Below are 14,953 nucleotides of genomic sequence, written 5' to 3' on the forward strand. Positions count from 1 at the left end.
GCCTCATTTAATGAGGCTTGGCTGCTCACTATGTAGAGAGTAAGCTAATGGCGACACTATCAAGTAGAGCGAGATAGTGGAACAGCACTGACTAGTGACACTATCGACACTATCGACACTATCGAGCGAAGCGAGATAGTGTAGTACACTGACTATACAGACATTATCAGCTTCAGATAGGTGGCTATTTGAATAACGCAAATTACTACTTATTGAATAACGCAAATTACTACTTATTGAATAACGCAAATTGTAGATATAAACCATCTCGCTTTGTTCGATAGTCTATAGGGAGAGTAGATATAGACTATCTCGCTCTGCTCGATAGTCTATAGCTTTGCTCGATAGTCTATAGCTTTGCTCGATAGTCCACGCAAGTTGCCACTTATTGAATAGTGCAAACTTACTGCTTATTAAATAAGGTTGTTCTTCGTTTTTATCGAGGCGACAGAAATGTTTTAGTGTACAGACCAAAAATATTAGAGACTCAATTACAGTAGAGTCGATTACAATAGACTTGATGGTTAACGGGACAACTTTATCCCCGATACGGTGATGGTCGCAGATTAGAGCTTTTCGTCTCAAAAATCCTTCATTTGTATATTAACGTAATCATTCGGGGTCGACCTGCCGCTATTTTCTCCGTTAGCAACACTACAATCTCCTTCTTCGAGCACTATTTCCTCAACCGCGCGTAAATCACTATTCATCAATCTATTATACCTGAATCTCTCCTTTTTAGCTTTCCCCTTTTTGTAATGCAGGTAAGTTATTGATATTCCCAAACCAAGCAAACTGCCAAGAACATTGCACAAAATATCGTAAGGATCAAACACTCTTGCTGGATTAACAATATGTTGCAATATTTCCAGACCTAGACTGCCTGCTAACGTACAAATGACAAACGTTAGATACCGAATGATCTTCAATGACTTGAATGGAGCATCAAATATGAAATAAAACTCAAGGGTGACTATACAAAATGTAAAGAAATGAAGTATTTTGTCATGTACTAGCTCAATCAGGGCAAATCCCAAGTATCCAGCTCCTAGTAGTGTCAAAATAAAGACTAGCCCACGCAAAGGGGGAAATATTGTTAGAAACTAAACATTCTTTGCTATCAACAGAAAAAGAAAACAAACAAACATACTTATTAACACGGGATAACGGACCTTGACCATGAGGCACAGTAAAAACGAAGGGGATAGATAAAGCAGGGGACAGATAAAGCAGGGGATAGATAAAGCAGGGGACAGATGGGTTTGTTTTTTTTGGGCGCGGAATTTACTTTCAAGTTTTTTTTCTAATGATGATGATGGGTGGTTGAAAATTCCGAGATCAATATCATCATCATAACAATAATAATGATGATGATGATGATGAAGCGACTATCTAGCCCAGCAAAGCGTTTTCTCTCGATAGACTACCTAACTTCTTCCTTAGAGAAACCTAGCACTCCGCCATACACACTTTCCCTGTTATATGACAGTAGAGCAAATAATAATGGGAAAGAATCAAAGACATCACAAGAGAGAAATAGACAAGAGAAGAAACTAAGAAAAAATATAGTAAGCTCCGTCATTTTGAACGATATCTTTCTAGAAGAAGGTATTGAGCCCTTTACGGCGAAACAGATTGCTAGGTCACAGACCTTTTTTAATAATGCAAAGACCGAGTTGGAGTGGACAATAGCAGATTACGAAGAAATCCCCGATGTTAAAGTTGAAAAGTTACAAATTGACCGACTTAGAAAGATTGAAAGAGCAATGGAAAATAGTATAGGTAATTCGCAAGCTTTCAATTTGAGTCCAAAGAAAACTTTTGGGATCAAACCACAACTCTTGAAACCGCTACCCGAGGTATTAATCATGGGTCATACAAATGTAGGCAAATCATCATTGATAAACAGTCTCATCAACCCTAATGAAAGTCTTAGTCGAACCGATCAGCTAGCATATGTATCTGCCAAAGCCGGATATACGAAAACCTTAAACTGTTTCAACATTTCCAGAAAGCTTCGATTCATTGATAGTCCAGGTTATGGAGAAAGAGGAGCACCCAGACAAGGGAAAGTGGTTATAGAATATTTGGAAAAGCGTAAGCTATTGAAAAAAGTTATCTTATTGATAGATTCAATCCATGGTTTCCACGAGGAAGATATGCACATAATTAGTCATTTGTCAAATCTCGGTATTCCCTTTGATATAGTGTTTACCAAGATGGATGAGGTATTGAGGAAATACTTTAAAAAGGATATTTTTAAAAAGGAAAATAGTAGAGATATGATTGTTCTGGGGAACCAAGCAGTTTTGCAGCATTACAACGATTTAATTGAAAGTTCAGGCGTTTGTGAAATTGCACTTCCGCCAAAATTTATGTTCAACAATGCCCATGTCAATAAGTTTATATCAGATTTTTCTGGAATCAAAACTATTAGATGCAGCATTCTTCAAGGTTGTAACTTACTATAAGTGAAACTAATGTACACATTTATCCATGAAAGTCTCACTCGACTTCACTCAGCACCACTTGACTCCATTTAGCTTCTTCTTTTTTTTTTATTATTTTCTTATTTTACTCTTTTCTTAAAAGCGACCTCTGCCTCCTCTATTTCCACCTCTACCGGGTTTTGAAATTCCACCTCTACCAGAAAATCCTCCCCCACGACCACCACCGCGGCCACCACCACCTCTACTTGAAAAGCCACCCCTGCCTCCACCACCTCCTCCACCACGGCCCATTCCTCCACCACGACCACCTCTGCTTGAAAAGCCACCTCTGCTTCCGCCTCTGCCTCCACCACGACCGCCTCTTCCACCACCACCACCAGCAGTGCCTGGCTTCCTCTTTGGTTTTGGTCCCACTGAAGGTGGTTTGGGCAAAAACCTTTCCAAAGGTAATAGTTTGTCAGGTCCAATAAAAAATTTGTCTCCGTCCTTGAATGACTCTGCCTTGACACCCTCCGATGGTTTTATTGTGAAAAACACTTCATTCAAAGGTCCTAGTATCTCGTCTACTTTTCCCACCTGCGTCTTGTTTTCCAAATATATAGGCGCATTGAAGTATGGTATTTTAACATTTGTGGAACGACACACAATATCTCCCTCGCACGCTTGCATAAAGGAACCCATCTCTAAAACTGTATCTGGTGGCCCTTGTGGCTGAAAAGTTCTTCCACCAAAACCACCACCTCCACGGCTGCCGCCCCTAAATCCTCCTCTGCCTCTATTCATCTTATTCCAATTGTAACTTCTTTAGGTTCTTTTCTTTTTTTTATAGGAAGTTGTTCTTCCTTTCTTGACCCCTTTTCTTCCTTTCCAGTTGCAACTATATGATATAAGATACTCATCGGCTGAAAAATTTAGGTATAATGAAAAAAAAAAAATTCATCGCTTAATAATAGATTGTGTAAGCAGCCTCACCAGGATTATATAAGCCGCCGCACATGGATTATGTAACCAACCAAATTCTTTTTCTCTTTTCTTTCCTCTGCTCTGCTTTCTCTCTCTTATTTATATAGTCGTGCTCACTGATACAAAAATAGAATGAGGTTTATAGTCCAATTGTGTACGTGTACGTCGATTAAATGTTCCCAGGCACACAACGTTCGTTGCGCCCACACGTCCACGCGCCAACACTGTAAAGCTCTAACTTCTCATATTCCTCGCGCTTCTTCCCCTCCCCCCCTCGCGCTTCAGTTTACAGCGCGCCAAGTGTTGTTACAAACTAACAAGTGCTGCTCCAATCGAGCAGAGGCGACACTATCGAGCAGAGCGAGCTAGTGTCAATAGCGTAGATAGTGTCGCTAGTGTCGATAGCGTAGATAATGTCGATAGTGTCGATAGCGTAGATAATGTCGCTAGTGTCGTTAGTGTTGGTGAGAGTTAGTGCTGCTCCACTATCTCGCTCTGCTCGATAGTGTCGATAGTGTTGGTGAGAGTTAGTGCTGCTCCACTATCTCGCTCTGCTCGATAGTGTCGATAGTGTTGGTGAGAGTTAGTGCTGCTCCACTATCTCGCTCTGCTCGATAGTGTCGATAGTGTTGGTGAGAGTTAGTGCTGCTCCACTATCTCGCTCTGCTCGATAGTGTCGATAGTGTTGGTGAGAGTTAGTGCTGCTCCACTATCTCGCTCTGCTCGATAGTGTCGATAGTGTTGGTGAGAGTTAGTGCTGCTCCACTATCTCGCTTTGCTCGATAGTGAAGTGGAGTGGCGATAGTGTCATCACTTGGTAGCATTTAGAGCCGCACATTAAATAAACTTTAAACTGCATTATACGTATGTTTGGATGTTTGTAGCAAAGCCTTTAGTGCTTCCAGTTCTTCTCGAAAAATAGAAAACCTTCAACATCCTCCTTTCGGCGATTATAACTCGAATCTTAGACCTGAAACATACGTTGTTTTTTTTTGCTTACTTGCGATCAGCTTTTGGAATATTGAGGTTTTTCTAATCAATCGCCTTCTTCGTTAACTGATTGTGGAAAGATGAGCTTGTCGGCACGTATGTCATGGAGACTTCATTATAAGGGACACACGGGTTTTTCTTTTTTTTTTTTTTTTTTTTTTGCTTTTACTAACCGATAATGGTAATAGCGACACCTACATTTAAGGTTGGATTAACACCGGAAGAGAAAACATTTTACACGCAGTTATTCAAATTCCTAGACCCTGAAAATAGTGGAGTGATAACTGGGGAAAAAGTAAGGCCTACTTTTGAAAAGTCCGGTTTACCGCCAACAATTTTAGGTGAAATATGGCAGATTGCTGATCAAAACAATTTGGGGTTTTTGAACCAGTATGGGTTTTGTTGTGCCATGAGATTGATTGGGTATGCTCAGGCTGGTCACCATCCCACTCAGGGATTGGCAGATACACCAGGTCCATTGCCAAAATTTGCCGATTTGAGCATTCCTCAACCAAAAACTCAATCACCCAGCAACTTTACTTCTGCTGCTACTGCTGGTGCTGCTACCACTAATCCTACTGCTCAATCTGGTAATTTTCAGGACCAAATTTTCAATGCGGTATCCCCATCAGACTATGACAAGTTTTTGCGATTGTTTAGCAAAACCGTGGGATCAGTTCAAGGCGAGTTGAGCGGCTCTCAAGCAAAGGATATATTCCTAAAAGCTCGTTTACCCACCCCAGTGTTGGGGCAAATTTGGAATTTGGTTGATAGGAATAACTCGGGTGCTTTGAATGCTAGTGCTTTCATAATAGCTATGCATTTGATTCAAGGATTATTGAGCAATCATATCAAACAATTACCTTCTTTTTTGCCAGACTCTATTTGGCAATCAGTTGAAGGAAAAGACCAAAACAAACCGGTTCCACTTCCACAAAGCCAGGGCCATAGTCAAAGTCAAAGCCAAAGTCAAGGCCGAAACTCTTCGCGTCAAACATCAACTGGCTCAGTGAGTTCTCAGCAGACAGCCATTCGCCACCCATCGGTAAGACCGCCATCTTCTAGTTATGCTTCTGGAGAATGGGTTGCTACCCCAAGTATGAAGGCGCAGTATGATGCAATCTTTACTAATCTAGACAAGGACAATGCTGGTCACTTGAATCCCGACCAAGTTGCATCGTTTTTGATGACTTCAAAATTGAGCCAACAAGACTTGGCATTAATCTGGGACTTGGCCGATATTCAAAACACCGGACTTTTCACAAAATTGGAATTTGGTATTGCGCTATTCTTGGTGAATAGAAAAACAGGAGGATATATTTTGCCAAATGTGATTCCCGATTCTCTAATTGAGTCATTGAAAGATCCATCTTCTAATTTTCAACAGCAACAACAACAACAACAAGTGCCACAGATGAATAGCGGTAGTCATTCAAGTCATACATCTCCAATAAAACTGCCAACTAAACCAAAATCCTCTATGGATGATTTGGTGGATATTTTTGGAAGCACCTCGCCGCTGCCTGTTATTCATTCTACTGCTCCTGCGAAAAAACAAGGCTTGAATCAAAGAACGTCAAGCTCTGACTTATCAAACTCAGAAGTACCCAATGTACGTTCCAGCTTAAACAGTAGTTTTAAACCAACCTCAAGTTTTGGTCAATCATTGATGCTGAAACAACAACAACAACAACCGGCACCAGCAACTACGTATTCGTCATCGTCATCAACAGAAAAGAAACAAGATGAATTTTGGGGCAATGATAGTAAAGCGAAGGATGTGAAACCCCAACTTTCTGCGCCTTCCGAACCTACCTTAACGGTTAATTATGATGCGTTGAGAAGTGTGCCACCTCCGCCTAGCTCTAGACAACCGACTATTTCAACGAATGCTGGCAATGAGAGATCTGTTTCTCAACAACAGCAACAGCCCCAACCCGCTGCTAGTAAGAACAGTGACTTGTTGGCAGACCCAGCTACTTCTGCCCAATTATCACAAGCTTCTTCCGACTTGGCAAACGTTTCAAATCAAATCAATTCTCTTCGCAATCAAACAACTAAGTTGGACGAGAAGAAAACTAAAGCAGAACAGGAACTCAAGAGATTGCTCAATGCAAAGAGTGAATTTGAAAATAAACTCAAGAATTTGAGGACATCTTATGATAATGAAGTGGCCCAAGTTAAACAAGTGGAGGCAAGTTTGGTTACTGCACGCGAAGAAAGTGAAGCTTTGAGATCAGAAGCATCGATAGCTGAAGCAAGACTCAATGCATTGTCTACAGATTTGCACGAGAAACAAGTAGCAGTTGAGAATTTTCAAAAGGAGAACAGCTCTTTGAAGGAAAAATTGGGGACCTTAAATGCGGAAACAGTGGAGCTTGAGAAGCAACTTGCTTTAAAAACAGCAGATGGTCACAGTTTGCACAATCAAGTCGCAGTTAGAAAATCACAAGTTCAAGTTGTCATTGTAAAGAATGAGGAGTTGAAAAGTAAAATTGCAGAAATTGAAGAGTTACATAAACAATTGCAGTTGCAAATAGATAATGCCGAAAAAGAGAGAGTATTACAGGAGAAGCAACAGAAGGAGTTGCAAGCAAAACAAAGAGAATTGCAAGAAAACAAGCCCACTAAACCAAGTACAGACTTTTCTGCAATGGGATTAGCAGCTGGCGTGGGTGCTGGTGTAGGAGCTGTTATCAGCGGTGTTGCCAATGTGGCATCTCACGCTCTTGGACAATCACCCGATTCAAATGAAACTAAAACAGCTTCAACAAATGAGCAACTGCAGCAAAAACAACAGCAACTGCAACTGCAACTGGAACTGCAAGAGCAGCAGCAACATGCTGAAGATAAAAAAATACGCATTGCTAGTCAAGGTGTCAAGAACTTGTCAGTAAATGATCGAGCTGACAATGTAACAAATACTTCGTCTATCACCACTGATAATGCAGACGATGGTGATACTCCGATTACGTCACCTAGTAATTCGGAGTTTCAGTTTCCTCAAGGCACAAATGCTGGTATTGCAGGCGGAATGGTTGGTATGCCAGGTGTACTAGTTGGAGTTCAAAGAACAGAATCTTTGACGTCAAGTGTTCAAAACAATGCTGCATTGTCCGTGAGAGATGATAATATAGACGTTTCAGATAGAGAAACGATAGGTCAAGCACCAGAAGAAGCTCGTGACAGCGATAAGGGGTCATCGTCATTCGAGTTGGTCAATTCAGCAGATGCTCGATCCCCAGATAACACCGAGTTCCCACCAATTAGAGAACTTGACTATCAAGAAAGTGATTCATCAGATGAGGGAGAGTCTCAGCGTTTTGATGATGCAGCAAATGAGTTTAAACAGCAGCAGCAGCAGCAACAACAACAACAGCAACAACAACAGAAGGAACAGTCAACCACGACGACACCAACCACAAATACAACTACAACCCCTGCGCATACGCATATCGATTCTTCATTAGATGATGATGAGTTTAATAATCTCGAGCCAGCTGCTTTAGAGGAAGAATCAAATAAGGACTTTTTCAAAAATGAAGATTTTGACAATTTAGAAGCGGCACAAGTGGACAATGGAGGAGATGTAGATGACGAGTTTTACCAAGAAGAAGAATTTCGTTTGAACGATGATTTCACCAATTCCAACGCACCGGATTTTGCGAATGAAACTCCTACAAACACGAGCAATAATGATGAATGGGAACAATTATTTGCGGGATTTGGAAATGCACAGTCTCAAACTGAACAAGAAACAGAAAATATAGAAACATCTTATAATATACCAGGCAACTATCCTGCATCACCTTCTCATGATTCAAATGAAAACTATACATATGCTGTTCAAGAGTTGATAGGTATGGGATTTGATGAAACTACAGCTAGAGAGGCGTTAAAGAGCAAAAATGGAGACTTAGAAGCAGCTACTAATTATTTGTTGGATAATGCTTAAAAGTCCACAGGAGAAAGGGGGGGGGGCTGAAAAATATAATGATCAAGCTTTTGGTACTACGTTATTACATATTAGTAAAATACATATGTATTTATTAGATGTAAGCTTTTTGTTTTTTTGTGTTTTCTTGGATTGATAAATTTTGTAGAATCTGCTAATTAAATAAAATTGAGGCTCATCTACTAAAACCTTCTTTTCTCTCCATATCTCTCCTTTTTTGTCTATCTCTCTTGCTTGGTTTATCTAGTTGATGAAAAGAAAAGATACCACGAATAATAAAGGAAACAAGAGAAAAGCAAGGAAAAGAAGAGAATGAAAAATGATTTACTGTTATTAACATGAAAAATGATTTGCTGTCGGATTTGATTCGCTGTTATTGACTCTTACTTGTGGAGACGTTTTTATTTAAAAAAATTGTTAATTACCAATCCATTTAAACATCGAGCGGGATTAGGTTCTCGTCAGGTTAAAGAGTTTGATAATGTGAAATGTGTGAGAAAAAATCCCGAGCCGATTAATAAAAATCGCTACCAACTGTCTATATTTGAAGTGGTTGAAAGAAAAAAAAACTATGGCGTATTAAATACTAAGCTATCGGGTACAAGTAGCGAGAAGTGAGGGAGAGAAAAAAAAAGTGTGGAAAAGAAGGATAGGGAATTTTTCAGAATGAAACAATGATGATGACATATCACAAGGATTAACTTTTTGCACCATTGACCATATTGGTGAGTAGTTTTTGCAATAGTATAAAAGGATGAACGTTTTTTGTTCTTGCAGTTTCTAGAGGGACCACTTCCCTGTGTCAGTAGAGACAAAAACAAGCAAAAAATTGAAGTTAATTTAAGGATTTTTTTATAATGGAACCAAAGTTTTCAAACTCAGATATTCACTATAACAAGGAGTTTGACGATGTTGATGAGGATGGTGTTTTGGTGATAAATGCAGCTAACAGGAAAATTGCCAAGTTTCCTGAATTTTTACCAACGTGGGATCCACGTGAAAAGTATCCACCCTTGAAATTCCATAAATATCAAGATCGCGGTAGTTTAGCTGATCCAGCATTTCCTAATTTGTTTCCCAAGGGTGGAGATTTCACAGTTCGAAAAATCACACCAAAGTTTGGAACTGAAGTTAGTGGTGTTCAATTATCTCAGTTGAATGATGCTGGTAAAGACGAGCTTGCTTTATTGTTAGCTCAAAGAAAAGTCTTGTTGTTCAATGACCAGGACTTTGCTAGTAAAGGTCCTGAGTTTGCTGTTGAGTTTGGTAAATATTTCGGTCCATTACATATTCATCCAAGTTCGGGTTCTCCCAAAGGCCACCCAGAGTTGCACATCACCTATAGGAGACCAGAGAAGGGAGAATTGGGAAGAATCTTTAATGAAAGAGTAACCAATACTTCTTGGCACAGTGATATATCTTATGAGTTAACTCCAAGTAAATTCACAGTTTTCCAAGTGTTGGAAAGTGGTGACGGTGGAGATACTGTTTTTGCCGATACTCAAGAAGCTTACAGAAGATTGTCTCCACGCATGCAAAAGATGTTGGAGGGTTTACATGTTTTACACACAAGTGAAGATCAGGCTTTCAACTCATCTATTCAAGGGGGTATCCAGAGAAGAAAACCAGTTTCCAATATCCATCCATTGATCAGATTGGATCCAGTAACAAAAGAAAAGTCAATTTTTGTCAATCGTGGGTTTGGCAGAAGAATTGTTGAGTTGAAGAAGGAAGAAAGTGAATACTTGTTGAACTTTTTAAATGACTTGATTGAAAAAAGTCATGACTTGCAATTGAGAGTCAATTGGGAAGGCGGTGTAAAGAATAAGGTTGCTTTGTTCCATAACAGTGGTGTACAACATACTGCTTCCTTTGATACTGTGGAAGGTGATGTTAGACACGCTTTCAGAATTAGTGTTTTGGCTGAGCGTCCAATTGAGAAAATCGAAGATTTGAATAAGGAGGACTATTCACCAGGTGATTTGGAACAGGCTTTTGCAAGCTTAAAGGCTGAATAAAGGATTCTAAATGAGGACCGAGGAGATACAATGAGAATGGAATTTATTTCAAGTACATTTCTATTTGAATAGGAAATTAGGAGATTTTAGGATTATGGATTATGAATTATGATAAAGTTGTAGAGTGCGCGAGAAAGCTTATTTCTCTATCTAAAGACAGTGCCCTCTCTGAGAATACTACACCTTTTTCCCCCCTCCCCCTAAAACACAACTTCTTGATTAGTTTGAGTATACCTGGTATTTCTCGATAAAAAAATCTTTTGTTAGCTAGTCTTCCTTAGCTGGCTCTGGTTTTTTTTTGTGTTTACCATCCCCTCTTCTTTATTCCGCTATTCTGCCATTTCCAAATTTGTTCTTCTTTTCCGTTTTCTTTCGTTTCGTTTCTTTTTTTTTTTTTTTTTTTTTTTTTTTTTTTTTTTTTTTTTTTTTTTTTTTTTTTCTGTTTAGATGACGTTAGATGCTTTCAAACTATAGAGAATAACTGAGTTACAGGAGATCATTTAGCTTCTTTTAAAAGAAAGGTTTTTACTTTAGCAGAGATTTATCCAACTCGCCTCTCCTTAACCGGTTCTAAAGATGAAGCAGAGCTATAGATCATATCAACAAATGGTGACCTTTCCCGTGAAATTGTTACCAGCACATTCTTCTGTAGGAAAAAAATCTAGTAGTAGTACAAAACAAGAGAAAAAAATAACTAGACAGCTGAGAAAGGATACTTTTAGTAGTAACTCAATGAAAAGGCGGACAAAGACTGGATGTTTGACGTGCCGCAGGAGGAAGAAGAAGTGTGACGAGAATAGATTGAATGGCAAATGTCAAGCATGTACACGGAATTTCTTGCAATGTTGTTGGCCAGAGGTCAAACGAGACAGTTTAGTTGAAAAGAATCAAGTAGTGAAAAGCTCTTTAGTAAGAAAGAAATGCGATATCAATTCCTTGTTGGTAACGACGACAACAACAACAACAGCAGCAACAAAAACTCCGATAGGAGTGATTAATCCGTACCCTAGTCCTTTACAATCTCCAATAAAAAGTACCACAGCATTAGGAATTAACGATGATGTCGGCTTTATGCAGCTACCTCCGTTATATAATCCCAGTTATAGATTACAGACAAAAGATAGTAATGTCAGAGGGGCAAAGAGAGAACAAGGATGGTCACTTGGAACTAATAATAAAAACCGTACGACAGCAACGAAATTTGTCATTACCAGCTTCAATGCCGAGAACAACTTATGTGACGTGAGTAGCTGAAATTTAAGCAAGAGCATTTTGAATTACAGTACAAGCACACTGACCGATACTGACTGATGACACTGACCAATGACACTATCGAGCAAAGCGAGATAGTGTAGTAACACTGACTAGCCGTCACAGACACTATCGTCGCAATCTCGCTCTGCTCGATAGTGGAGTACACTGACTAATGACACTATAGACAGCTAGTGGTAGCATCTCGCTCTGCTCGATAGTGGAGTACACCGACTAATGACACTATTGAGCAGAGCGAGATAGTGTAGTAACACTGACTAGCCGTCACAGACACTATGGTCACTATCTCGCTCTGCTCGATAGTGTCGATAGTGTCGATAGTGGATAGTGTCCATGTTCGCACGACTTTTCTCTTTTACAAAAGAAAAAAAATTTTTCACCCAAAATCACAGATATGCAATAAACTCTTGCACTTTATTCCTCAGCGCTAACAAAATGCCAGTCAAAGCTATAGCAAGAACGTCGATTGCACGTAATGGGGTAGGAGCATATATACACCCATGTAAGAAGATAACTTTAGAATACTGTAATTGGGGTGGCTCATCCGAGGGATTGCGTCAACTTCTAACTAGTGGAGAGTTGAACAAAATAGCATCATCCAAACCACAAACGATATTTGAAATACGGAAACGAACAGGTCATCCCAAACTAATATTCCACTACAATAATAGCGATAAAAGTACCAAAAATGTTGTTGATGTAAGGAATATAGACAAGTTTAAAATTATTGAGAAGATCAATGAATTTAGTCAACGTTCTGGCAATGAATTGTTCAAATGCAATCATAAGGTTGTTTCTAATAATGAGTCGGTTAGAGGTATATGGTCGCCTTTGCACCAACCAAAAGGTCATAGATATAACATATAGTGAAAATCATATTATCAAAATCTGTAAAAAGAGTGTTTTTTTTTTTTTTTTTTTCTCCTTCTTTCTTGAGAGATGGAAACAAATTACAGTACAAGCATTAATAGAAGCTAATACTTATAGCTAGCGGTAGCAGCTAGCGTGCTCCACTAATCTTACTCTGCTCGATAGTGCCGGCTAGTTTACAAAGTTATTGACATAGTTACTAATAGTGTTCTTTTTCTAAATCAAACTGTCTATTATAAAACCTTAATTGAATATACCCTTCATCTATAATATCTGTTTCTTTCTATATACGCAAACGCGCGCAACTGAACTGAACTGAACTGAACTGAACTAAACCGGAAAATAAAAAAGAAACTGCAGAGCGGCCCACGGCCGGTAATGACTACGGCACTGCTAATGGGACGTTGGCTCATTCTTTTTTTTTTTTTTTTTTCTCCCGCATTAATCAACGGTTTCTCCATCTTCAGATATATTTGCATCTATACTATCCCTTGAAACTTTATAGATTTTATTCCTCCAAAATCCGTCAGATCCAAGCACTTCTTTAGCTACAAGACGGTAACCTCCAATACGAGGCAATATTTGTACCCAACAGACCCAATATATTAGACCAATACCGAAAATCCCCCATGTAACAACCGCATGTATCCAATATGGCATACTTTTATAAACTTCTTGACCTTTGACTGGTGGGATATATGGAGCAACGATTAAGTACAATGATGCCAAAAAGAAAAACACAACCACGGGAAGACTTGCTTTGATGGGTGGGTTCCACTCAGTTTGCCCCTTTGCCTTTTTGTAATAGATCCAAATCAAGCCACCGGCAATGACTGTATTAACGACATTCAAAGGATACGAAATCAAGTTCAAGATAAAGTTATAAGCATCACCAGGGGGAGGAGCCAAAATGGTAACAATACAAACAATCCAATGCTGCATCAATCCAACAAAAGGTGTGTTGAAGGGTTTTGAAGTTGCGAAAAATCTTGAAAAAGGTAACGAGCCCTCACGACCCAATTGTTGAATAATTCTACCTTGTGAAAAAATAACCGACATAACATTAGCCCAGGCCGATAATGCAACGAATACAGAAGCTGCAGTCTCTGCTTTGTCGCCAAATGCAAACTTGAAGAAGGAAGCAGCTAGAATTCTACCAGAAGTAGCGATTTCTTCCTTTGGAACAACTGCAAAATAAGCAATATTGACAAACATGTATATGATACCAAGGCCAATAAATGCAACTGGTGCTGCAACCTTTAACACTTTTTGAGGATTTTTAATTTCTCCAAGGGCATAGTTGGCATTAGAATAACCAACATAGGACCAAATGACATTATACAATGCATTAACAATACCAAATCCAGTTGGACTTTCACCAGAAAAGGCATTATTAAAATTGCCCGTTGGTTGGAAATTGTTTGTCTTGATACCGCCACCCAAGGCAACCCAACCAGTCACTGTAATAAACAAAACAATAACGATTTTGAAGATCCCCAATGCATTAGCTAGCCACAATCCAGCTTTGATATTGATGGCATTAATCAAAAATGCAAATGAAATCACCGCTACACCAATGCCTCTTGAGTTCCATTGGCCAGGTTCTTTGCCCGCAGCATTCAATATATATTCACCAACAACAATCGAATTACCTGCAGCCCATCCAAGGAAAAAAACATACGCTGCATACATTGCCGTGATCAAAAATTTTGGTTTTCGAAACATATATTCCAAATAGTTTTTTTCACCTCCGTTTCTTGGTAAAGCTGTTCCCAATTCCATATAAACCAACAAACCAGTAAACGCAATAACAGTTCCTGCAAACCACATCATTAAAGAAGTTCCCACCGATCCTGATAATGCATAGATAGTCGACCCTGTGGAAAAGACACCAGCACCCAACATTCTATTCAACATAAGAAAAGATGCCGAAACTATTCCGATTTCCTTAACATTTTTATCTGTTTGTATTAATCCTGCTTCCTTTTCGGAGCCTGAAGTGAATTGACTTGCATTATCAATACTTTCGTCTTGTTGTTTTTCTGTAGTATTTGAACTCAGGAATTTATAAACGTCGGAAAACCCCATCTTGTCAAAAACAAAAAAAAAATATACAATTGGTTGTCCAAAAGTATACTTTGGAGAAAATGCAAGGGGAAATGGTTATAAGTGAAACAACTGGCTTTAAATATCCCCCAAAGAGGTGAATTTATTGCACAGTTGAATATTCCCAAGAGTGAAATTTTTCATCTCTTTAACAAAAATTTCTTTTTTTTTTTTCCGTCGCCTCAATTTTTTTTCTTGCGTCGATTTGTTCTCATCGTTCGCGCGATTGTAACCAAAAAGCGGTACGATCGCCGTCAAGATTACCGCCGCAGTTGCAACCACAACTAACTAACGAACGCACCACAACTACAACTACAACTACAACTACA

At 39.2% G+C, this 14,953-nt stretch overlaps 8 protein-coding genes across 8 annotated transcripts; 5 read left to right on the forward strand and 3 right to left on the reverse strand. All coding sequences in view use genetic code 12, as the record gives it.

Moving 5' to 3' along the window:
• Nucleotides 1-581: 581 nt before the first annotated feature.
• On the reverse strand, nucleotides 582-1,181 carry KGF56_004264 (uncharacterized protein; the record flags this gene model as incomplete). Its single annotated transcript, XM_049325685.1, has 2 exons — nucleotides 582-973; nucleotides 1,151-1,181. 2 exons carry the CDS (start codon nucleotides 1,179-1,181, stop codon nucleotides 582-584), a joined length of 423 nt encoding a protein of 140 aa, XP_049178758.1.
• A 183-nt stretch (nucleotides 1,182-1,364) lies between these two features.
• On the forward strand, nucleotides 1,365-2,471 carry KGF56_004265 (uncharacterized protein; the record flags this gene model as incomplete). Its single annotated transcript, XM_049325686.1, has 1 exon — nucleotides 1,365-2,471. The coding sequence occupies one exon, from the start codon at nucleotides 1,365-1,367 to the stop codon at nucleotides 2,469-2,471; it is 1,107 nt and encodes a 368-aa protein (XP_049178759.1).
• Nucleotides 2,472-2,585: 114 nt separating this feature from the next.
• GAR1 (H/ACA snoRNP pseudouridylase subunit) lies at nucleotides 2,586-3,233 on the reverse strand (the record flags this gene model as incomplete). The annotated part of the gene is made up of 1 exon (XM_049325687.1): nucleotides 2,586-3,233. The coding sequence occupies one exon, from the start codon at nucleotides 3,231-3,233 to the stop codon at nucleotides 2,586-2,588; it is 648 nt and encodes a 215-aa protein (XP_049178760.1).
• A 1,250-nt stretch (nucleotides 3,234-4,483) lies between these two features.
• On the forward strand, nucleotides 4,484-8,358 carry CTA3 (Cta3p; the record flags this gene model as incomplete). Its single annotated transcript, XM_049325688.1, has 2 exons — nucleotides 4,484-4,499; nucleotides 4,592-8,358. 2 exons carry the CDS (start codon nucleotides 4,484-4,486, stop codon nucleotides 8,356-8,358), a joined length of 3,783 nt encoding a protein of 1,260 aa, XP_049178761.1.
• An 857-nt stretch (nucleotides 8,359-9,215) lies between these two features.
• Nucleotides 9,216-10,376, forward strand: KGF56_004268 (sulfonate dioxygenase; the record flags this gene model as incomplete). The annotated part of the gene is made up of 1 exon (XM_049325689.1): nucleotides 9,216-10,376. The coding sequence occupies one exon, from the start codon at nucleotides 9,216-9,218 to the stop codon at nucleotides 10,374-10,376; it is 1,161 nt and encodes a 386-aa protein (XP_049178762.1).
• Nucleotides 10,377-10,982: 606 nt separating this feature from the next.
• On the forward strand, nucleotides 10,983-11,630 carry ZCF3 (Zcf3p; the record flags this gene model as incomplete). Its single annotated transcript, XM_049325690.1, has 2 exons — nucleotides 10,983-10,985; nucleotides 11,160-11,630. The coding sequence occupies 2 exons, from the start codon at nucleotides 10,983-10,985 to the stop codon at nucleotides 11,628-11,630; spliced, it is 474 nt and encodes a 157-aa protein (XP_049178763.1).
• Nucleotides 11,631-12,083: 453 nt separating this feature from the next.
• KGF56_004270 (mitochondrial 54S ribosomal protein mL43) lies at nucleotides 12,084-12,515 on the forward strand (the record flags this gene model as incomplete). Its single annotated transcript, XM_049325691.1, has 1 exon — nucleotides 12,084-12,515. The coding sequence occupies one exon, from the start codon at nucleotides 12,084-12,086 to the stop codon at nucleotides 12,513-12,515; it is 432 nt and encodes a 143-aa protein (XP_049178764.1).
• A 444-nt stretch (nucleotides 12,516-12,959) lies between these two features.
• On the reverse strand, nucleotides 12,960-14,606 carry MUP1 (Mup1p; the record flags this gene model as incomplete). The annotated part of the gene is made up of 1 exon (XM_049325692.1): nucleotides 12,960-14,606. The coding sequence occupies one exon, from the start codon at nucleotides 14,604-14,606 to the stop codon at nucleotides 12,960-12,962; it is 1,647 nt and encodes a 548-aa protein (XP_049178765.1).
• Nucleotides 14,607-14,953: the final 347 nt, after the last annotated feature.

The sequence above is a fragment of the Candida oxycetoniae genome (assembly GCF_023343755.2).
Source record: "Candida oxycetoniae strain CBS 10844 chromosome Unknown scaffold16, whole genome shotgun sequence".
Lineage (NCBI taxonomy): Eukaryota > Fungi > Ascomycota > Pichiomycetes > Serinales > Debaryomycetaceae > Lodderomyces > Lodderomyces oxycetoniae.